This window comes from Myotis nattereri, assembly GCF_964212035.1.
Source record: "Myotis nattereri genome assembly, chromosome: 12".
In the NCBI taxonomy this organism is placed as follows: Eukaryota; Metazoa; Chordata; class Mammalia; order Chiroptera; family Vespertilionidae; genus Myotis; species Myotis nattereri.
The window spans coordinates 26,561,432-26,584,962 of record NC_138087.1 but is presented as its reverse complement, the minus strand read 5'-3'; the positions used below and the strand labels follow the sequence as shown (position 1 = coordinate 26,584,962).

The following is a 23,531-nucleotide window of genomic DNA, read 5'->3' as shown; positions in this document are numbered from 1 at the left end:
CAGTTACTTTCACAATCTGCAAAAATAGACGTTGAAGTCTCTAATATAAAATATTATAAAGGGTGTCCCAAAATTCACGCAAGAAGTAATTTTGATAGAAAATACAGGTTTATAATTAGAAATTGTAAATTTTTTATTGATTCATAAAGAATATAGTATAGGGTTATGTATGGAATAGAATGTCGGGTAAATGGCCTCCATGGCTTTGCTGGCACATATGCACTCTTTCGTTGAAATTTTCCATGACCGTTTTGCATAAATGTGGCTGAATTTCGATGAGGCTCATTTTCATCTTGATGGCTTGGTTAATCGACAAAAGTGTCACATTTGGGGTTCAGAAAATCCACGAGTGATTGTTAAGAAACAAATGCATCCACAACGTGTCACTGTTTGGTGCAGATTTTGGGCTGGAGGCATCATCCGGCCATTCTTCTTTGAAAATGCGGCTGCTCAGGCAATAACAAAAGAGTGTGTATGTGCCAGCAAAGCCACGGAGGCCATTTACCTGACATGCTATTCTATACATAACCCTATACTGTATACTTTAAGAATCAATAAAAAATGTACAATTTTTCATTATAAACCTGTGTTTTCTATCAAAATTACTTCTTGCGTGAATTTTGGGACACCCTTTATAAAGTCTCACCACATGGATGGATAAATCCGTCTATCAAACTATTTTATTTTGTATCTATTATGTAGTTGCCTTTGCATTAGATGCTATGGGAAACACCAGAGGTGTCATCTAAGCAAGCCTGTCATAAAGGAATTTAAAACCTCTTTGGAAAGGCTCAAGTTGAAGGCGGCAGGGGGGTGGGGGAGGAAGGAAGGATTTGGAGGGAAGACGTGGGAAAACAGCAAACGCAGAGTCAGGAAGATGGTGAAGAGAGCCTTGCTCAGGGAACGCCGAGCGGATGAGCTGCAGGAACAGAGAGGTCACCAGGGTGGACAGGGGTGATAAGGCTGCAGTGGGAGTTTTTTTTAAAAACAACAACATGTTTTTATTGATTTCAGAGAGAGGAAGGGAGAGGGAGAGAGCTGGAAACATCAATGAGAGAGAAACATTGATCGGCTGCCATCTGCATGCCTCCTACTGCGGAGGGATCTGCAACCCGGGCAGGTGCCCTGACCAGGAATCAAACCATGACCTCCTGGTTCATGGGACAGTGCCCAACCACTGAACCACACCAGCCAGGCTGCAGTGGCAGTTTCTAGTCAGACTGCAGAGAGCCCTGGACACTGACTAGGTGGCCGGATTCAGACTTTACACCATAGGCAACAGGGAAGGCTCTTGAAAATGGATGTCTTGAAAAAATGAAACTAAAAGTGTGACGTGGGAAGATTTAGGGGCCCAGGCAGAGGGGCTAAAAGTTGGGAGACCACGTGGGTAACAGCTGTAATGAAACTGGCATGAAGAAATGAGAGGCTGGACAATGAAGAAAAAATATGAATACAAGATTTTCACTATTCAGAGAACTGTTTGGACTCTCAAAGCCCATAGAGTTAAGCACTATTCAAATAAAAATCCAATAGCAGAAAACATTTCCAAGCCTAATGGAAGGTCCTCTTATTTTAAGAACGTTTTTTATGGAGTAGAACCAGATGGTTAGAGAAAAACTATTCCCAGTTTCATTTAAGTGCTTCTGATTTGTTTGCCTGCATTTCCACTTTGTTTCTATGCCGAGCAGGTGTGCACATAGGACTGACTTTTTTAGGTTAATGAGATTGGAAGCAAGAACGTTCTTGTTTTTGCTTTTTCCTTCCTTTCCCACTTTCAAGGTGAAAAGTATTTGTTAAATGACAGAGATTATAAGCCATTTCAGAAGGTTTGAACTGACCCCCTGTTCCCATAAAACAAAAGGTGTGGAGGAGGAGAGGAAGGTGTCATTTTACGCAGACGTACTCCACTTTACAGAGCAGGACCGTTCCTGGCTAGTCTCCTGCAAAGTAGATTTCACCATCGGAAGACGTTTTCTCCACGTTTTTCAGTGAATGCCACATGAGAGCTCTGTTCCTTTGGAAAACATTTTGACTCTTAGGAGTGATGAAGTCTCCATTAAGAACGTATTTTAGAGGAAAACAATCCCTGTATTATGAATATGTATACTTAGACTCAAGATTAATCACAAAAGCTGGATGCAAAGGAGTCAGGATTTGTTTTTTGGGTTGGTCCAATGGCTGCAAGGCAAGCTTACTTGAGTATAGCTCCTTAGCCTTGAAAAATCACTCCATTTCTCTCCAGCTGCCTCCCAAGAACTCTGTAACCTTATAATAGCCCACTGTCTTTGATTTTGCACTCTCAATTTCTTCTCCAATCATGGAGACTGCTTTTTTTAAAGACATGAACAGATTGCTTGGGCCAAAGGGCTGGGTGTGAGGATGGAGACATCAGGCCCAAAAGGGGCAAGAATTGACAAGTGGGAGTAAATAAATATTTACAGGACCCGTGGACATGGGAAACTTTATTTTCTTTGTCTTTTTTAAAAAAAATCTTGATTATTGAAAGTATCTCATATGTCCCCTTTTTTTCCCCATTGACCTTTTCTAGCCTGCCCCTACCACGCACCTCAGGCCTTCACCACACTATTGTGGTGTCCATGGGTTATGCTATATGCCTACAAGTTCTTTGGTTGATCTCTTCCCACCCAACCTCCCGTCCCTACCTTCTTTCTGAGATACGACAGTCTATTCCATGCTTCTATGTCTCTGGATCTATTTTGTTCATTAGGTTCCACATATAAGTGAGATCAAATGATACTTGTCTTTCTCTGACTGGCTTATTTCGCTTAGCATAATACTCTCCAGGTCCCTCCATGCTGTCTCAAAGGGTAAGAGATCCTTCTTTTTCACTCTACATAGTATTCCATAGTATAAATGCACCACAGTTTTGAAATTCTCTGAAGTAAGCCTTTAAGTTATGAAACTGTTTATGACTAATAAGTTCCTAAACAATGAACAACCAAGTATTGTTTTTTTATTTATTGATAATATGTGTTTATTTATTTCTTAACAAGTCTAAATAAGCTCTGAAGTCATGACTATTTAGGGCCCCTAGAAACCATTAGTATCTACACGAAACAGCATATAAACCCTTTAGGCAAATGGGCATTTATCTTATCCTGTGGAATCTGCAAGAAGCTTTCAGAGAGTCCTCTAATGCAGTGATGGCGAACCTTTTGAGCTCGGCGTGTCAGCATTTTGAAAAACCCTAACTTAACTCTGGTGCCGTGTCACATATAGAAATTTTTTGATATTTGCAACCATAGTAAAACAAAGACTTATATTTTTGATATTTATTTTATATATTTAAAGCCATTTAACAAAGAAAAATCAACCAAAAAAATGAGTTCGCGTGTCACCTCTGACACGCGTGTCATAGGTTCGCCATCACTGCTCTAGTGTGATACATTCTAGTTCCAAACAGAGCCCCTGGTGGCTGCTCAAATCTACTGTGAGCCAAAGTCACAATCTCGTGACAAACTGAGCTCAAGTAATAAAGACGACATATGACAAAGACTCTCGGCTCTCAAAAAGTGGACATATTGGGACTCCCTGAACATGAAGTACGAAAAGGGCATACTGAGAACGCACCACACCCTTTCACCTGAGGGTTGACCAAAACACAAGAGCCTGCAGCAACCTGAAGGTAAATGTCAAATACATGATGGGAACAGCTCTTCCCACCAAGTGTGGTCAGCCTACGGGACAAACTTTTGCAAATCAGAAACATAGATCTCACAGGAGGGAGGCCAACCACAGTATTTGGGCTGTTGCCATGTAAACTTAAGGCTCATTGTGATAGGTTGAATTTTGTCACTCCAAAATCCATATATTGAAGTCCTAATTCCCAGTACCTCCGAATGTGACCTGATTTGAAAATAAAAAGGTCTTATTAAAAAAAGGGGGAGATTTGAGCAGAGACACCCATAAGAGGAAGATGCCAATATGGACACGAAGACAGCTGAAACCAGGACATGACAACGATTCTACAAACCACTAGAACATGGAAGAGAGTCATGAAACAGGTTTTTCTCTCACAGCCCTCAGAAGGAATCAACCTGCCAAAACTTTGACCTTGAACTTCTGGCCTTCAGACCTGGGAGAAAATCAATTTCCATTTTTAAGCTACCCGGTTTGCGATTCTCCGTTAGGGCAGTCCCAGCAAACGCATAGAGTGGTCCAACATCATGCTTCCTGCAGTAATGAGCTGCAGAAAAGTGTTTCTTGTCTATGTTTAACATTAAAGTCATCGGTTTCGGAGTGTTGATGGTATTTTTTTCAGCCATTTCATTTTGCCTTTGCCATAGACATCATGTGTCAGTGACAGACAACAGCAAGAGCTTGGACTTGCGGTGTGTTCTCTGAGCACAGACCACCTCCTCTGCAGGAGACCACAAAGCCCTACGTCTGGCTGCTTCTCCAGGCCTTTGCCATTGGCCCCTGCACAGCTGATCCAGAGCAAAGGGGAGGAGAGAGAACCACGCAGAGCAGTGAGTGAGTGCTGCCTGCCCCACCGACGGACGCCAGGGAGAGAAGGCATGGCTCCAGCTTGAGTGCTTAAGACAGTTCCCCCGAAGTGTGTCTGTCTGCCTTTCAACTGAAAGTCCCCTTCTTCTTATTCCACCTGCTCAGAATTCTGGGAAATATTCCAGGATTTTCTTTAGCCAGAACAATGACTCATCCTTTGGGTCCCCATGTACTGTGGGTGAGTTGTTTTCATGTCTGTATTTCCCACATGACAGAACATCCTGGAGAGCAGGCAGCATATTTTTGTATCCCCTTTTGCACCTAACAAAATTTTTTCACAGATTGGATGCTAAATATGTGCTATCTAATTAAATAATAATTTCCTTTGGAATGTCCTCCTATCAACCTATTCCAATAGAAATAATTTAGAAATGACCTTTAGGAATCCACAGGAATATAACATTTTGAAACTTTCCATCAAAATAAGAGGCAATTTTTTAAAAAGGAAAAAGAAAAAGATGAGACAATTAAATTATCCTAGCTTTAAATTATTTTTAAAGTGACATCCCTTGTTTTTCCTAGATATTTAGATGTTTCCTTTGTTATGTTATATTCTCTATTTGTTACCATCTCGTTTTTTAAAAACATTTTAATTGATTTTTAGAGAGAGAGAGAGGAAGGGAGAGAGAGAATATCAATGTGAGAGCAGAACATAGATCTGCTGCCTCCTACACGCCTCCTATCATGGATGGAGCCTACAACCCAACGCATCTGCCCTGACTGGGAATTGAACCGGTGACCTTTCGGTGTATGGGATGATGACCAACCAACCAACTGGCTGTTATGATCTTATTTTAAATACATATTCACTTGTAATAAAATAAAATGTGAGGGGCAAAACCTCAAGTCGAAACTGATCTCTCTTGGAGTGGGTGATACGGTTCCCTGAGGAGTTTCTAGTTGGCTGAAGTTGCATAATGTTCTGTCTTTTCCCAAATCTCTAGACTTTCTTACAAAAACATGAAATAAACTGTAGACACAAAACGTACCTGGGTCAAACTGAATCAGTTTAGATGGAGTCATCGTAAAATCTTTTCCAACTGTAGCTGACACTTGGTTAACCTAAAAAGGAAAAATATGTCCTTTTTTAATAAAAATAAATATTCAGTAATAGAGAAACCTCTAGTCTAGACTAAACTCACTATTTTTAACATGTGTGTTTTTCATTATAATAAACCATTTTTGATCCAAGCTACATGGATCTTCCCTAAAGTTAACATTTTTATAAACTAATATCAATGGAAGTAAAACTTTTTTTTTTTGCTTCTTTAAAAATAATTCAGTTATTGGAGAAAGTACCATGGATTTTAAACAATACTTTTCTCTTTGTTACGAGTAGGATTTTATTTCATTACCTTCCCTTTATCCCTGCCTTACTCTAAAATAATGCCTCAGAGGAAAGGGAAAGGGAGTGAAGAGGGGAAGAAATACAGGTGCCCCTGACAACCTGGTGCTGATGGTGCAGCCAGCTCTGAGGCCTCCTGCAAGCTCCAGGGCCCTGAGAGCCTTTAGACTGGATGCATTAAAGCAAGTCTGCTCCATCTTCCTGTCTGAACGACACCATCCCTCTTCACAGACATGAATGAGGGCTTTGTGGGGATGAGAGACCTGGTGAGCAACCCCAGAAAGGCAATCTACACCTTGAATCGAGAAGCTCTATCAGGTAAGTTGCACACACACACAATGCAAAAACTGCTCTAATTTAATGAGACGATTGATTGATCTCCTGTTCCCCATACCTACAGCTAAAAACCAGGGTGATTTCAGGGCGCTACAGCCATGGCCTTCACCTCCCTCGGAGGGGCCTAAATATGTATGGTAAGAGCAGTGCCCTTGGCTGAAGGAGAGGCCATCCGGTGAGAACCCTGTGGAAAGCACAGGCAGCTGCTACTTTTGCATTTTTTAGATGTTTCAGGTGGTCAGGAAAGTGGGTTAATATGTCTCTTCATTTTGATACCAAGGAATGAAATGCATGATTAAAAATTCTAACATTCTTCTTTCTATGACCTCAGACATTAGCTCCATCTCTAATCAAAGGCCCTACCACCTGCCAATGGGTCTGCAGTGGGAACATTTTGCTCAAGAAGGATATTACCTCCCAAACACCATGTGCTCTGCGCCTGCAATGCCAGGGCTCCTCCTGAAGTCTTTCACCGTGGAAAGGCAGCCCATGGTGCACCTGTACCCACCATATGCCGGGAGTTGCATATCCCCGCATGCTTCTTGCACGTGCAATTACCTAGTATTTACCACCACTGAGCTTACAGAATCCTTCGTGGGAAGAGGAATGATCTGAGGCAAAGTGGTTGGAGAAATCAGTCCAGTGAAGGTGCATGATGTAAACCAGGGCAAAGAACCAGGTCAAGCGCTTCCTCTCTCCCGGCTCCTGGTCAAGTAGCCAATCAGCTCTGGTGTGAGGCACAGGCTCTGGGTGTGGGTAGAGTCATCCCTGAAGGACCCGGGGCCGTCTGACGGAGGCCTGCGCACTCAGCTGGCAGGTTCACGGTGTGCATTCGCTTAAGTAGACACAAGGTTCCATGTCACACCACGTATGTTCTTTCTACCTGGCAAGGGAGAGGTAGTGGGGCCCAAATCTCCAGACTCGAGCATATGGTGCTCTCTCTGGAGGACCAGAGGATGATGAGAAAACCAGCCAGGCAGACTCTTTCTTTTTTCCATAAACAATCTGCTGGAAAATGGCAGGGCCTACCACACTGTCTGATGTTTTACCAACAACAAAGCACCCACAGATCCGGGGCAAAGAACCAAGGCCCACGGGAACGATAAATACCGAGTCTGGAGATGGCAGAATTTAGGGGCACAAGGTTCTGATTTGAATTTGTGATTGTAATTGAGACTTAACTGAGATGCTGTTTTCCCCAGAAGCTACTAGTAATACCAGTATTCCTTTCATTAGACGGAGGAGGGGAGTGTTAAGGTGGTTGTCATCAGTATGTAAATGCTTTTCATACGTTCATTCTCTTGCAGTGCTATTGGGAGAGCAACTCCTTAAAAAAATCCTTCAATTCCAGAAGCCATAGGTTGTGTTTCCAGGTCCACGTCAATGGAAAGAAATCGCAAGTGGACTAATTCCAAAGGGATTACTGAAAATTCCTCCTATTCCAGGGCATCTATATGGAAATATGCTCTCTTAATTTTGCATTTAAGACTTAGGGACTCTTAAGATAGGTTTGTCCCCTGATTTTCCTTCCCCACTGAGACTGGAGCAAGTGATCCTGGTGCATACTAAGAGAAAGCCATTTGGGGACTGACATTGGCTCTGGGCACCTCACAGAATGCCTTGCCGACAACATTTCTTACCAAGGCAGAGTGTGGCCCAAGTTCACTAGGTTGGATATATCTCTTTGTGAAACAAACTTCAGGACTTAATAACCAGATTTAAAAACTAAGAATGGGTTGAACATATCCTATCTAGGAGCTAATGAAGCCAGATAAAGAAGGGAGGGATAAGGAGATTCTGTACCTAAAACCAGCAGGCTATTGTTGACACTTCCACAATTTAACATTTCCTTGGTGACTCTGAGTTGTTGTTTTTTCTAAGAAAACAATCAAAGGCATCACCCAGCAACCCATGTTTTAGCTTGACAGTGTACATTTGAGAGTTGTTACCTTTACACTCACAAAGGCCGAGTCCATGGAATAGCCCCTCCTGGTAATTTCCAAGGGCAACATGCCCACGCTCTCACAGACCTCATATTCAGTCTGTGACCACTCAATATGAGACCACTTCAGTTCCAGGCTGCACGCACGAAAAAGAAAAGGGAAACTCATTAGAAGTTCATACACATGGCGATCGAGGTCCTCAGCTGGGGAGGAGATGGACCCCTGGGTGCACATCCTGGTGATGGAAGTGGTTCCTCAACCTAAATCCATGCTAGAAATCCTTACACTTGTCTGCTGCACTTTAGTTCACAAAAAACTTCTACTAACATCATCTCATTTAACACTTTCTTGCCAACACTATAAGGGATAGTGAAATGATTAGAGTTCTATTTTACAAATGCAGAAATTAAGGTTAAAAGACTTTAGGGCTCTAACCGGTTTGGCTCAGTGGATAGGGCGTTGGCCTGCAGACTGAAGGGTCCCAGGTTTGATTCCAATCAAGGGCATGTACCTTAGTTGTGGGCACATCCCCAGCAGGGGGTGTGCTGATCAATGTTCTCTCATCAATGTTTCTAACCCTCTATCCCTCTCCCTTCCTCTCTGTAAAAACTCAATAAAATATATATTTTTAAAAATGGCATCTCCCTGTAGTCGGGAAAGTGTCATTGTTTAAAAAATAAAGGGACTGTTGGAGTTCCCACAGTTATTAATGACAAAAAAAAAAAAAAAAGAAAAGAAAAGAAGAGAAAAGAAAAGAAAAAGAGGAAGAAAGAAAGAAAGAAAAGTGGGGGTGGGGTGGGGGGAGCTCCAATTTGAGTGTTCTGAAAGGAGAGGAGCCAGCAGTTGTGGAGTCCAAGGAGACATTCACTTTTGCAAAGGACACTGATATGAAACCTTTTCCCTTATCTTTGGCCTTCCCCATCAGTGCCCCAAGAACTGTTCCCGGCACAGACCTTTTCTGAACTTGGGTTCAGTTAAATAGCAAGTTATCTTTGAGGATGTGCCTAAGAATTAGAATGTGCAGGTGTTTTATAAGCAGTATCTGTTTCCACATCTATGCATTTAAAAGGACCATCCTAATATGTGGCTCAGACGCAGCTAAACAACAGAGTAACCCGAGCGGAGGGTCGCCTTCCCCTGGAATATATGCAGGGAGCCCGCCATTTGATATAAACTGTCTTCTTTAATCCTCAAATGGAGAGAACCTTTTTTTATTTTATTTTCCTTTTTCAGAAGAGAAAACTGAATGCAAGAGATATTAAATAACCAGCTCAAAGACAAAAAGCTGTGTCAAATCTAATAGATAGCAGAGACGAAATTCCCAGCATAAATCTGAAGCCAATGTTCTCCTCCTCCTCCTCTACCATCTTTCTCCCCAACTGAAGTTCATGCCTCTTGTGTTTAAACTCATGCAGAAAAATACAATTTTATCTGTATCGTGAAATATTTCTTTGTGAGGTTAGAAAACTTAAAATGTTCCGCCCAAACATGTCTCTCCAAACATGTTACTTTTCACCCCCTGTAACCTTCAGCAATCTACAAGACACAGGCAATCTTCATTATGATCATTGAACACACTCCCACTACTTTTGTCGCATTCATTTCCCTTTCATTCTACATTTACAAAACCCACAGCGGTTGCCTTTCTGTATTTTCAAACTTCCAATTGGATTCAGGCTCTTTCCTCTAGATTTACATTTTTTTAATCATTTTTTTTTTTTCTTGCAGATGTAGAAATTCTGAGTGCCACCATGTGGATGGAATGTGAGTTCTCAGATCTCACGGGGTTCTCCGGGTTTTCCTGGGGACCATTCCGATGAGAGAGTAAGTTTATCCTCTGATGATCCCTTTATGTCCTTGCACCAAGCATGTGTCACAGTCATATCCTCTATATTAAGTTCACTGGCATGCCTCCTACTTCAGTGACCATGGACCAGCACGACAGATGTGGGAACCTGGAGTGATTGCAGAGGTTCTTGAATTTCTGTGAGCACTGATGTTCATTTATCAGTAGAAATGTAGTGTCACTGGCATGCTGGACTTCATACAATTTTAACATAAAAATAGGATCCTTACTTTAAATCATATTGGAAACCTCGTGGGTCTTTAATGCACCTGAATTCAAATCTGGCATGAAACAGATCAAGAAATAAAGAAATAAATGACTATGCTTTTTTTTTTAAAGTACAAGATAACAAGCAACAAGGACATTATAAATGCCAATAGAAATAACATTCTATTCTTTGTCTTCTAATTAATTCTGTTATTGTTCTAAATAACATGTTGCAAAGAATTCCTACAGGAACCAGCAGAGAGATTGGGGGAAAGAACAAAAGCATGAAACAGGAAAGACAGAAAAGCAATGGGAACGTGTGCAATACATAAATACGGATGCATTTCAGCTAAGACTCAGCAAGGTTCAGATGAGTTGTCCTGCCCAGTCTCCTGAGGATTTAGCCATTGCTGACGCTCACCAGGACAAGCGGAAATTCATCAGTGTTACTGTGCAGATCCAGAGGACCTCCAGGCCTGATGCTAAATGCAGCCTGATGGCTGGACCACATCAATAAAGGGACGAGGCAGCGTGCTGCTCAGCTTCAAAGCAAAAAGGGTCTTGGCATCTGGGATGTGCCTGCGTTTCCCGGATGCACCAGAGAATGCTTAGAGCAGTGGTTCTCAACCTTCCTAATGCTGCGACCCTTTAATACAGTGCCTCATATTGTGGTGACCCCCAATTTCATTGTTACAAATTGAACATAATTAAAGCATAGTGATTCATCACAAAAACAATATGTAATTATATATGTGTTTTCCGATGGTCTTAGGCGACCCCTGTAAAAGGGTCATTCGACCCCCAAAGGGGTCTCGACCCACAGGTTGAGAACTGCTGGCTTAGCGGTTCAGGTTGTTGTTACACAATATTCTGTTTTATTTCTTTGAAATGACTCACTACAAATAATAAAGAGCTATTGAAAAGACATACAGGTTAAGCCAGGCTATATATTTTCCAGAAAAAAAATATTTAAATTGTGAAGCATTTGTATACCTACAGGGTGTGTACAACACATGTTTCGAATGCTTTTTGGTTTGTGCAGGACTTTATCTGAGAAGATCTTTCTATGCTGAGACTGTGGTTGCTTAAACTCTACACAAACCACCTGCAAGAAAAGTAAGAGGTGTAGTCAACCACGCGGGAATTCCCCCTGCTGGACGCCACCCAGATGTGTGCTCGACATCGTGTAGATAACCAGATGCAGGAGCCCAGGAGAGAGCCTGGGAATGCTCTGGGCGTGTGGGTGTCATGGAGACAAAGGTGTTTCAAACCTGCCCCTTTTAACGGCCCCTCCTTCCCCTATTACCATTGAGTAAAGCTCATTCTAAGGCAAGAAATGAAATTTCTTGATACAGGTTTGCAAATCCCACGTGGAAATCGTTTCAAGGCATTTAGCAGGGGGTGAGAACTCCTGTAGCCCCTGGGTTAAGGTTTCTCAATCTTGACACCATCGACATTTGGAACGTGATCATTCTTTGCTGTGGGAGGCTGTCCTGGGTACTAAAATATTTAGCAACATCCCTGCCTCAACCCACCAAATGCAGTGGCACCCACTTCCCTTCAGTCACGACAACCAAAACTCTTTCCAGACATTTCCAAATGTCCCTTAGGGGGAGTCATCCCCAGTGGAGGGACACTTAGCTAAGTGATTTGGGTGCACTCACCAAAATAGAAACATTGATTTGATGTGAAAACTAAATTTGGGTTCCCCAAACCACTATTGCAAATGGAAGACACAGGATGAAGCAGTAGGAATTAAACTGGAATATACTAGTAAGTCATGAGGCTTCTGGCCCCTCTGTCACTCACTGACACTAAGTCAGGTATAAGAAAAGCTACTTAAATATTCAATTTAAAATCACAATGCATCCCCAAAGTCCAGCATCTGTGATTCCCCATATCCCAACCAACTCTTTCCTTTTCCAAAGTATGTATCACATACATTTTAAACATACTATTTAATTTACTTAGATACTACTAGTATGTATGCTCCAAGTTAAAAGGGGCCTTGCTCACTGATGTATTTCCAAGTCCCTTGTCGAGTGCGTAGGATATAGTAAGTGTTCAATAAATATTTGTTAAATGAATCTCCTTTAGTCCACTGTTTCCTAAGCTCAGTTGACACCAAACCTCCCCACCGCCCCACATCTCTATTAACATTAGATTATAAACAATTCGAGAAAAAAAAAAACAAAACAACTAGGCTAGGATGATCCTTCTATGTTCTTTCTAGCTCTGACTTATTCTGGGTTCTGTGGCTATTATTGGACTTGATTAGAGAGAAAGATGGCATCGATAAAAGAGCATTCTACCAGCATCCTGATTTCTTAGCGCACAAGTATGCTCTTGTCTAAGTGCCTGCATGGTTCGCGACATTTGGCAATGTTGAGAGAGAGCTAAGATTGTCACAGGGAGGAGGGTAATACTGGGAGGCGGCTAAACATCCGGCAACGCACGGGACCCACCCCACCCCCATCTTGTAACAAAGAAGTACCTGGCCCCAAATGTCAACAGTGTTGAGATTAAAGTCAAAAATATATACTTCCTGACATTTTATTCTGTGGCTACCTGATTCATTAATATGTTGGAACAATAAACTTAAAGAAACACTTGTGATTCAAACTCCAGTTTGGGATTTGGGACAATAATCTAGGTTAACAAGAGTGTGTAAAAAAGAGTACGCAGCCAATCTATGCCTCAGTTTCCTCACCTCCCTAAGTGTCATAATCATGAGTCTGTGCTTCAAAGGAGTCGAATGAACCTTAATGAGTACCCAGTAAGTATTCTGAGCCTCTCAGCGAAAGGTTTTACAGAAGCTAAAATTGTGATTAAATTATTCTTATAACTAAGTCTTCATCTATAATCAAGTAGCATGTGACTGAAGATGATAAAAAATATTTTTCCAAGTAGTCAATCTAAGATTTATCAATTCAAAGAGGATGCTATTAAGGTCTGTATGCAATGCTATGAACACCTGTGTTTTCCTTTTTGTCTCTCTCTCATGATAATGCGGAAACAGTGTTTAGCCAGGAGGCAGCACAGTGAGACCCAGACAAGTGCCTCGGAGTCAGACACATCTTGCAACCACTTAGCGTGCGATTACGGTCAGTTACTCCGTCTCCCCGGGTCTCAGCTTTCATTATCTTTACAATGAGGAGAATTATACTCACGTCAAATGATGAAAATTTAAAAGTGCTAATAGGTGGAAAGCACCTGTACACAGTGGGTGCTTAATAAGTGCTATTTCCCTTTCCATCCTCTGTGCTTTCCCAGATCGAATCTGGAAATAAATACGTTAACTTCTGGCGCGCAGGGAACATGAAAGCTTTACCTGGCCGATTGTTTCAACCTCCTCCCCTATAACGTGCTTCACAAAAGCCGCCAAAGCACTGCAGAGTTCACCTATTGGACAGTCCTTTTCTGTTTCATTTCTTTCATGCCTTCTCTTCTAAGGCCAGGAGTGAAGACTAGACCAGCTTCAGAGGGCAGTGAGGGCAGCCAGAGGAAGGAGAGGAATCGGGTGCTTGGGATCACGGAGCGGCCGGGGAAGCAGCCTCTGTGCGATAAAGAAGCTCCATGTGGGTCAGGCTTCTGGCAAAGTTCGCTCTTTATGGTGCCCTCGAGGAAGAGGTCAACATAGAAGGCGTATGAAGAAACTGGTCAAAAGTCGGCTCCATTCTGTGGTCTGCAGAGGAGTTTGGGATGAATGATGTGGGTCCTGTGTAGTTTAGTTGGAGAATTCTGAAGAGCACATTGAGGTTCAAGTTGGACAGGAGAACAGACTCGAGCTTGGCCACCCAGGGGAATAAGAGCAGCGTGCACTTTGCGGTCAGGAGGGCAGGGTCCTCTTTCGGCTCTGCTCCTCATCCACTTACGTGACTTCAGGCCAATTGATTAAACACTTTGAGCCTGATGTCCCTCTCGCCCTCAGAGGACTGTGCTTTGTAAATTAAATTAGGCAACATATGTGAAAGTGCCTAGCACAGTACCTGAAATTCAGGCATTCAGCCAAGTCTAAATCTTTATGCAAATCTCCGTGGATTTCAGTGTTATACAGTAATTTCTATTCATGATAAAATGCCTCCCACATGTATTCCATGAACAGCTTGTTCCATGAGCTATTGAGGGGGACAAGAGAGCTAAAGGGAGGGAGAAGTAGTTCTGTGGTCAAATCAAGTTCAGATGTGCTACATACTATAGCTCTCTCTGAGATATCCCATGCAAGCTTCTCTATGATTCTGGGATGTGATGCACACAATCTAACTACCTACTAATAACTTGATTTGTTTAGCTGATTCGAATCAGCTTTCCTAATACCTTTGTAAATGGAGCAACCATTGACTCTTCAGAGCTGGTATTCCATAGAAATGCTGCAAGAGCAAAAACTTACTAGCAATCAAGATTCTGGGACCTTCCCTCTGAACATAGATCCTTCTTATTTTGTAAAAGAATTCCCCTTCTGCTCCAGAGCACACCCACCAGTCCCTTTAGCTTTATTACAGGTCTTCACTCATTCAAATAGGCAGAATATTAATGTGCTCATACTGTCTAAGCCAGAGAAGAACACGAAGCACTACAGCATTTAGCCTATTGATTACGGAGCATATTGATCGTTTGCTTTGTGTATCATCCCAGCATTAATTTCTAATTAGAGGTGGGCTTTAGCTGGCCACCCAGTGTCTCTGGGATACTTCTTCACACGGTCCATCTTTACACCCACACGAATGAACAACAATAGTAATCACTACCACAAGTTAAACTTGCTAAGGATGCTGAATATACAAGATGTTTTCATATGTTTTACCTCATCTGTTTCTTTAAACACATTTTGGTATTGCCCCACTTGACAGATGAGATAACTGAGGCTTGAACAACCACCTAAGTCAATGGCAGAGTCAAAGCCCAAACCCTACTCTTTGGTTCTAAGTCCAGTGGTTTATTATTTATTATCTATACTAATTCCTGGTGTGTTGGACATGGAGTACATGCTAATATTAATAGCTATAACTTACATTTTTTAAATGTTCTTTTTTTTTTTTTTTTTGCTGAGTTTTTAGAGAGAGAGGAGGAGAGAGGTGGGGCTTTAGCTGGCCACTGATCATCGATTAACTATACAACCCCCTACTGGGGATCGAGCCCACATGGGGCCTGACCAGGAATTGAACTGGTGACCTCTTGATTCTTGGGTCAATGCTCAACCACTGAGCCACACCTGCCAAGCCTTACATTAAAAACAAACACACAAAAAACATATAACAACTGAAACTTAAGGTCCTTGAAGAGTAAGTATTCCCCTTTCTTGCTGGCTGGGTAGGCCAATGACTGAAGAGAAGGAAGGGAGATAAGTCTGCAGCTCCCTCCCCTTAGGCCAGTTAGCACACCTCGATAAGAATGGGCAAGTTCTTTCATGCAGCGAGAAAAATCATGGACTCTAGAGCCATACTTCCTGGGCCCGAATCCCAGCTTCTTCACTAATTAGCTGTACCAGCTTGGAAAAAATCACCTCCTATTTTTTGTGCTTCAGTCTCCTCACGTGTAAATTCTGTATTATCATGGCACCTAACACATAGGTGGTTGTGATGACTGAATGAAGAGCGATGAAGCAGAGCAGAAAACAACTATATTGCAAATGCCTGTGGTTTATATTGTACGCATAACTAGGTTCTTTCTGGCTGTCTTGGAAAGACAACCCACTACTGATAAGATTGTTTCTTACTGGAAAAATGTGCTTCCTGTTCCAAAAACATCTAATAAATGAGGCTGGAGACAACGATGCCACTCAAAAATTATGGGCATAAATGCTGAGTAATTTCTACCTCCCTCTGCTCATTCTAAAGAAAATAATATACATTACAATCAAATTTAAATCATTTTTGGATTAGTCCTTGGTAGGCATCATTTGTTCCATTGGTTCGACTCATTTCAAGCTGAATTAGAAACATCGTCAGCATAGCTATATGAACATTAATATCCAACACAAGCAGGAGCCTATTTAAAATAGCCTCAATTAAGGTTATAATTTCTTCCAGGATTCTCCTATAAATCTGAGGATTATTTAAAAACATAAATCATCTTCAAAAGCAATTTCTTTGTAACAATGAAGAATAAAAAGGGCATGTAAGTAAGTGAAGCAACATCAATCTATTGCTGGAGGTGTGTGTGTGGGGGGAAGGGGGGAGATATCTCCTATCAGCTCTGCTGTGTTCACACATGGAAGCTCAGCAGTCAGCATGAGGCCAGTAGCAAGTCTGACCAGTATTCTAATATTTCTTATTTGATCTACTAAACACAAGTGAAGTCAATGTATTAATGTTTTGGGAACAAGATTTTAAAAACATTTTCTTGAGTTACAAGATTTTTTTTAATATGTTACATTGATTTTTTTACAGAGAGGAAGGGAGAGGGATAGAGTCAGAAACACCGATGAGAGAGAAACATCAATCAGCTGCCTCCTGCACACCTCCTACTGGGGATGTGCCCGCAACCCAGGTACATACCCTTGCCCAGAATCGAGCCTGGGACCTTTCAGTCCACAGGCCAATGCTCTATCCACTGAGCCAAACCGATTAGGCTTAAGTTACAAGATGTTTGATTAAAATTGCAAGTAGTTAGTACATTTTCTAGAAAGGAAATCCTGAGGAATCATTTCTCTTAGGCAAGAGCAGTTGAATTGGTGGTGGTGAGGCCTTCCTTGTTCATATCCATTTATCAGTTTCTAATACTGTGCACCCAGATACTACACTTTATCAGGGCAATGGAGGTGAAGCCTGGGAATGTGTTCTGTTAAGAGAAGGATGACGGTTTTTCTAACCATAACTACAGAGACCTCTGCTGGTACATGTTGGAACTACAATCAGGGTCAGAAAGAAAAAGCAAGAATGAAGAGAACAGAGATGAATTTCTCCATTTTTTCTTCCTTTGTCCATATACTACCATAAAAAATCCTATAAAGAGGCTATACTCACTTACAAGGTGTCATTTTACTAGGATCTGGCTAATAGTCACTTTTCTTTGAGGTGACGGGAGAAGGGTATCAAATTTATATAGAAAGAAAATACAGCACCACAAGAACCGGACTGTAATACATCTTCCACAGCCATCCGATAAACTGGTAAATTATTCAAGGTCTACCTCCAAGAAGAGTCTAGAAGAGGGACCCAGTGAGTGAAATTACAGCGGCCTGTTAATCTTGTTAATTTTGAGGATTTCTTACTCTTGTTATTCTGAGGGTTGGACATATTATATAACTTCTAAGTGTCACTTAACACCTGCATGTCTATTTTCCTTTTTACACTGTCTTCATCTTACCCAGGATAGGTTCGTTAATTGGTAAAGGCAGTCTCAAGCCGTCCCTTTTTTTGTTTGATTTTCTGGAAGCCAAGAGCTGTTTTTGCCAACCCCTCCTGGCTGCCTCATGCCTCCCGCTCTAGATGTTTCAGACTCTCGGTGCTAACGTGGTCCTAGAGTGACCTCTTGCTGCACAATGTGTACATGAGCCTGCAAGCTCGGTCCTGGATGCCCGTGAATTGTCAAGACAGAAACCTGTCTGCACGTGAAAGTGAATGCATTTACCTGCATAAATGGAATGACCCAGCGCTATCCACCTTAACTGTCTAACGTTTCAATACTCTGTAAACTACTGGTTTTCCCATTATTGAGCAGTAATAGAAAGAATAATCTCCCTCCAAAATACACTCCATGAGCTTGTGAAATGGTCTATGAATTTATCCCCTTAGATTCTGCTTCAAAACAACATTTCACTTTCCTAATCAGATACGTGCTGGATACTATATGCAGGACTACTGAATAAGCAAAAGAATTTACATGTGCGGAGTGGCAGAGTTCCCTGTGGGGTCCATGACTTGAAATTCCATGGTATCGGAATTAAATTCCAAAGACGGGTTTATGACGTAAAGAATGGTCTTACTGTTTAAGTCCTTTTGGCTAAATTTCTCACCGATAAATTCACCTACAAAGAGAGAATGAGAGAGGAAGGACTTTAGTGGGTGAGCAAACAAAATAGCAAATAAGAGCTGATAAAATTGTATGGCTATTTTATTTTAAATACTGGCTTTCAAAATCTCTGAAGTATATTCTTTAAAGACATTGACACTTGTCGCGACTATCTTAAAACTCATATGCAGTGAACTTAAATGGGTCTCTAAAGTTTACTCTGTCTCAGAAATATTGTGCCTTAAAGAAAATACAAAAATAGAGGAAGACTAGGAAGAGACAGTAATAAAATATGTAATTCTTGCCATCTTCTTGAGTGATTTATTTTGATCACTGTCTTCATAAAGCAGAAGTAGTATGCAATCCAGAAAAACCACCATGCAAAAAACTCAGAATTAAAAAAAGTAAACTGATATCATTTAGAATTTATTTTAGAAAAAAACTCACAAATATGAACTTGGCTCTGACACTGAGTATTCCTCTGACTATATTACAATCTAGCTGTTTTTTTGTAAACAACAACAGTATATAAGGAAACCACATGTCAGTATTTGGTTCTCCCACTTAAGATGAACTTGGAAAGGCTCATCTTCAAACTCTCTTTTGCACCAATATTGATGTATACACTGCATCTATCAGTAAGGCCTGGGGAGTGTTTACCAAATGGGCCTGCGCTTAATTAAATTACTTTCTAGCATTGCCAGGCACTGGGTATTTTACAATGAGCAAGAACAAGATGAAGGGAGACAGTACCTGTTGTTGTGTTCTCCAGATGTCCATGTTGGGGGCCTCGTAAAATCTTAAAGATAATCTGATCGTCCTCAGTGTCGGGGTCTGACGCCTTCAACACACGGGAAGTGATGTAAATCCCGTAACAGCCACTTTTCAGGAGTCCCACTTGAGAGGCGGAATGCAAATGTGTGATGTGGGGGGCTGTTTTGTCCAACTGGTCCACCTAAATTGTCAATCATTACAAGTTTATACAAAGGCTTCTCCTCCCCATGTGGTCTTAATGGTTAACGATGACAAACGTTCCTGAACCTTATGCGGAGCCCTTTTCCTCTTCTTTTGTTAATTTCTGCTAAAGACTGTCTTGTTCACAATACCCTCAGCAAATCTCATAGAGCCTGGGACAGAGGTGGACTTTCCATTGTAAACCTTGACCCAGCTTTATTTACCTGTCTCACTCCCCCATTAGGACGTAAGTTCCCCCACCTGGCACAGTGCCTGACCATAACAGGAGCTCAGGGAATGTTGGCTCAATGGATATATTAAGACTGAATTGTACCGCAAACTTAATGTTAGCTCCACAGAAAGATTCCCCCATTTTCCCAGTGTTTGGTTATTTACAGAAACAAAGTTACAAGGGTTTACAAATGCATTGGATATTTTTGTCATGCCTTTGTTCAAAGGGCAAAAATGTTCAATAAAAAGAGAAATCCCTCACTAAGAAAATGATGAGAGGTAATGATGCATAGGTATCTGTGTATCTGTCTCATGGATGATGAGAACAGGTGAACTCAATTTGTGAAGATGGTTCCTGGGCAAAGAGATGTAGAGGTTCAAACACCACAAAGGGCCTCATTCAGGTGTGGCAGGGAGCTTGGTCCATCTTGCAAATAACAGTTGTATGTTAGGGATGGAGCAGGTTTAGATGGATTAGCACATTTCACCACTGATATCAGAAAACAAGTACAAGATCACTTACCTTCATTCCCTTTACCCCTAATAACTCAGTTCTTAACTTCACTTACCCCAAAATAATACCACTACAAATCTTAGTTCATCATAGCAAAGTGAGAATAAGTGCCAATGATAAGCATATATATACACACTAGAGGCCCGATGCACAAAAGTTGCGTAAGAGTAGGCCTTCCTTCCCTCCGGCTGCCAGTACCCAGGACCCGGGCCTCCCTCGCAGCCTCCGGCTTCATCCGGAAGGTCGTCCAGAAGGATATCTGGTCTAATTAGCATATTATGTTTTCATTATTATAGATATATATATACACACATGTGTGTATATATATTTATATGTATATATGTATATATACATATATGATATTTAAAAGAAAAAGAGGTAGGAAGAACTGATAATAATTTCTACAACTTAGTGTTAACTGATTTAAAAACCCAGTTATTATTTTTTTGCAGAATAGAAGACAACTATAACACCATTTTGGTTCAAATCAAACACATATATATATTCATACAGACATAGGCAAGACTGTGGGAGCATTTGCACAAATGTGTACATTTGTCTTGGGGTGGCGAAAACGCACCACTCCTCCTTGTGTATTTCTACATGGAATTTTGTAACAACCAAATACTTTTTCCTCTCAGGTTGACAAGGTCCTTGTTGATTAACAAAAATAATCATAAGAAGCTGAATATTACACAAATAAATGGAAGGATATACTGTGCTCATGGAAGAATTAATATCATTAAAAATCCATACTATTCATACTACACAAAGCAATATACAGATTCAATACAATCCCTAGCAAAAATGCCATTTTTTTTTCACAGAACTAGAACAAACCATCCTAAACTTTATATGAAATCATAAAAGGCCCTGAATAGCTGAAGCAATTTTGAGAAAGAGCAAAGTTGGAGGTTTTATGCTCCCTAATTTCAAACTATACTACAATGCTATAGTTATCAAAATAGTATGGTACTGGCACAGAAACAGACACACAGGTCAGTGGGACAGAATTGAGAGAGCCCAGAAATAAACCCATGTTGATATAGTCAAATAATTTACAACCAAGGAGGCAAGAATATACACTGGGGAATACACAGTCTCTTTAATAAATGCTTTTGGGAAAACTGGACAACTATACGCAGAAAAAAAAGAAACTAGGTCACTTTCTTTCACCATATAAAAATAGACTCAAAAAGGATTAAGCTTAAATGTAAGACTTCAAACCATCAAACTAGAAGAAAACATAGGCAACAAAATCTTTAACATCACTCTTGGCAAATTTCTTTTAGATATGTCTCCTCAGGCAAGTGCAACAAAAGTAAAAATAAACAAATGGGACGACATCAAACTAAAAATTTTTTTCACAGCAAAAGAAACCATCAACAAAACAAAAAGACAATCCACTGAATGGGGGAAGACATTCACAAGTGATAGATCTAATAAGGGGTTAGTATCTAAAATATATAAAATACTTATACAGCACAACATAAAAACACACACACAGACCAAGCTGATTAAAAAATGGGCAGAGGATCTAGATAGATATTTGTCCAAAAAAAGACATACAGATGGCCAACAGACTCATGAAAAGATGCTCACCATCAGCAAGCATCAGGGAAATGCAAATCAAAACCACAATGAGCTATGGATCACCTCACACCTGTCAGAATAGCTATTATGAAAAAGACAGCAAACAAAAAGTGTTGGGGAGAATGTTGAGAAAAGAGAACCCAGCTGCACGGGTGTGTGATTGTAAACTGACACAGCCGCTATGGAAAACAGTACAGAGATTCCTCAAAAAAACCTGAAAATAGAAATACCATATGACGCAGCAATTTCACTTCTGAATATTTAGCAGAAGAAAACAGAAACACTAATTTGAAAAGTATATACACCCTCATGTTCAATACAGCACTCTTTACAATAATCAAGATATGGAAGCAACCTAGTTGTCCACTGGTAGATCAATAAATAAAGAAGATTGGTATATATCAAACATAACTCAGTCATTAAAAAATAAAATCAGGTCAGGCCAGTGTGGCTTGGTAGTTGAGCATCAACTTATGAACCAGGAGGTCACGGTTCGATTCCTGGTCAGGACACATGCCTGGGTTGTGGGCACCATCCCCAGTAGGGGGCAAGCAGGAGGCAGCTAATCAATCATTCTCTCTCATCTTCTGTCCCTCTCTCCTTCTCCCTTCCTCTCTCTGAAATCAATAAAAACATATTAAAATAAAATTTAGCCATTTGTGACAACACAGATGAATCCAGAAGGTATTATGATAAGTAAAGTAATATAGATGGAAAAAAGACAAAAAGATTCACTCATATGTGGAACCTAAAAAATAAGATAAATGAATAAACAAAACAAAAGAGAAATAAACTTATAGATGCAGAGAACAAACTTATGGTTTCTAGAGGGGAGGGCAGTGGAGGATGGGCAAAAAAGGTGAAAGAAATAGAGAGGTATAAACCTCTATTTATGAACTAAATAATTCATAGGAATGAAATGCATGCAAAGGGAATATAGCCAATATTATAATATGTTGGTACAGTGACAAATAGTTACTAGACATTTCATGGTGATCACTTAGTAAAGTATATAAATGTCAAATCGCTATGTTGTAAACATAAAACTAATTAAATATTGTATGTCAAGTATACTTTTAAAATTTTTGGAAATAAATCATGTTGACTAATGTTTGTAGGAACAGGCATTCTATATTTTGCTGATAGGAGTGCAAATTAGTGAAAATTTTCTGAATAGAAATTTGGCATGTATGTACACTGAAATGTGCACATACTTTGATCTAAAGATTTCACTTTTTAAGTATATCCTGCAGAAATAGACATGTACACAAAATGCATATATATGGATGTTTACTAACATTCCAGAAAAGATAGAAGTCCAACATGGGATTTATAAACCATCTCTACCTGAGACTGAATGCTATGCAGCCTTTAAAAATCATGTTTTCAAGGGAGATTTAATGACATGAAAATTTTTTCATAATATACTGAAGAGTGGAAACAGACAATATATATAATAATACATAGAATATCATGCCATTTTTATTGCACAGAAGAATGGAAGTCACCAACAATAGTTATCTTTGAGTGGTATGATTGTGAAGGATATTTTTTTCTTGTCCTTTTCTATAGTTTATGAATTCTTTTTTTTTGAAATATATTTTTATTGATTTCAGAGAGGAAGGGAGAGTGAGAGATAGAAACATCAATGATGAGAGAAAATCGTTGATTGGCTGCCTCCTGCACCACAACCGCTGCCCCCCCCCCCCCCCCCCCCCCCCCAGGGATCGAGCCCGCAACCTGAGCATGTGCCCTGACCCAGAATTGAACTGTGACCTGGTTCATAGCAGAACGCTCAACCACTGAGTCACGCCGGCCGGGCAGTTTATGAATTCTTTACAATAAACAATTATTTTGTAAATTGAAAAGCAACACACATTTTTAAAAGTTACAGTCATTCTCCTCTTCTGAAAAGTATGGATGGCGAACTCTGCTGTGCAGTTGGGTGGAAGGTGGGGAACCTTAATTTTCAGGACCTTTGGAATGGAGAAGGTATTACAGCTCTGATGGCCGTTAGGTTGGGTGGTCAATGTCAGGAGAGAGAAAATCAAAATGCTTCTTCCCAAGTAAGAATTTCTGAAA

At 40.6% G+C, this 23,531-nt stretch overlaps 1 protein-coding gene across 2 annotated transcripts in view; it reads right to left on the bottom strand.

Annotated features, from left to right (window-relative positions):
- The window catches only part of FREM1 (FRAS1 related extracellular matrix 1), a gene marked incomplete at both ends in the record, with an annotated part of 120,585 nt that overhangs the window by 17,734 nt on the left and 79,320 nt on the right, over positions 1-23,531 (bottom strand). For both annotated transcript variants that reach the window (XM_081103710.1, XM_081103711.1), the window contains 4 exons: positions 5,517-5,589; positions 8,158-8,287; positions 18,029-18,173; positions 18,911-19,112. In XM_081103710.1, coding sequence (XP_080959836.1) covers positions 5,517-5,589; positions 8,158-8,287; positions 18,029-18,173; positions 18,911-19,112 — 550 coding nt within the window. The remainder of the gene's footprint in view (positions 1-5,516; positions 5,590-8,157; positions 8,288-18,028; positions 18,174-18,910; positions 19,113-23,531) is intronic.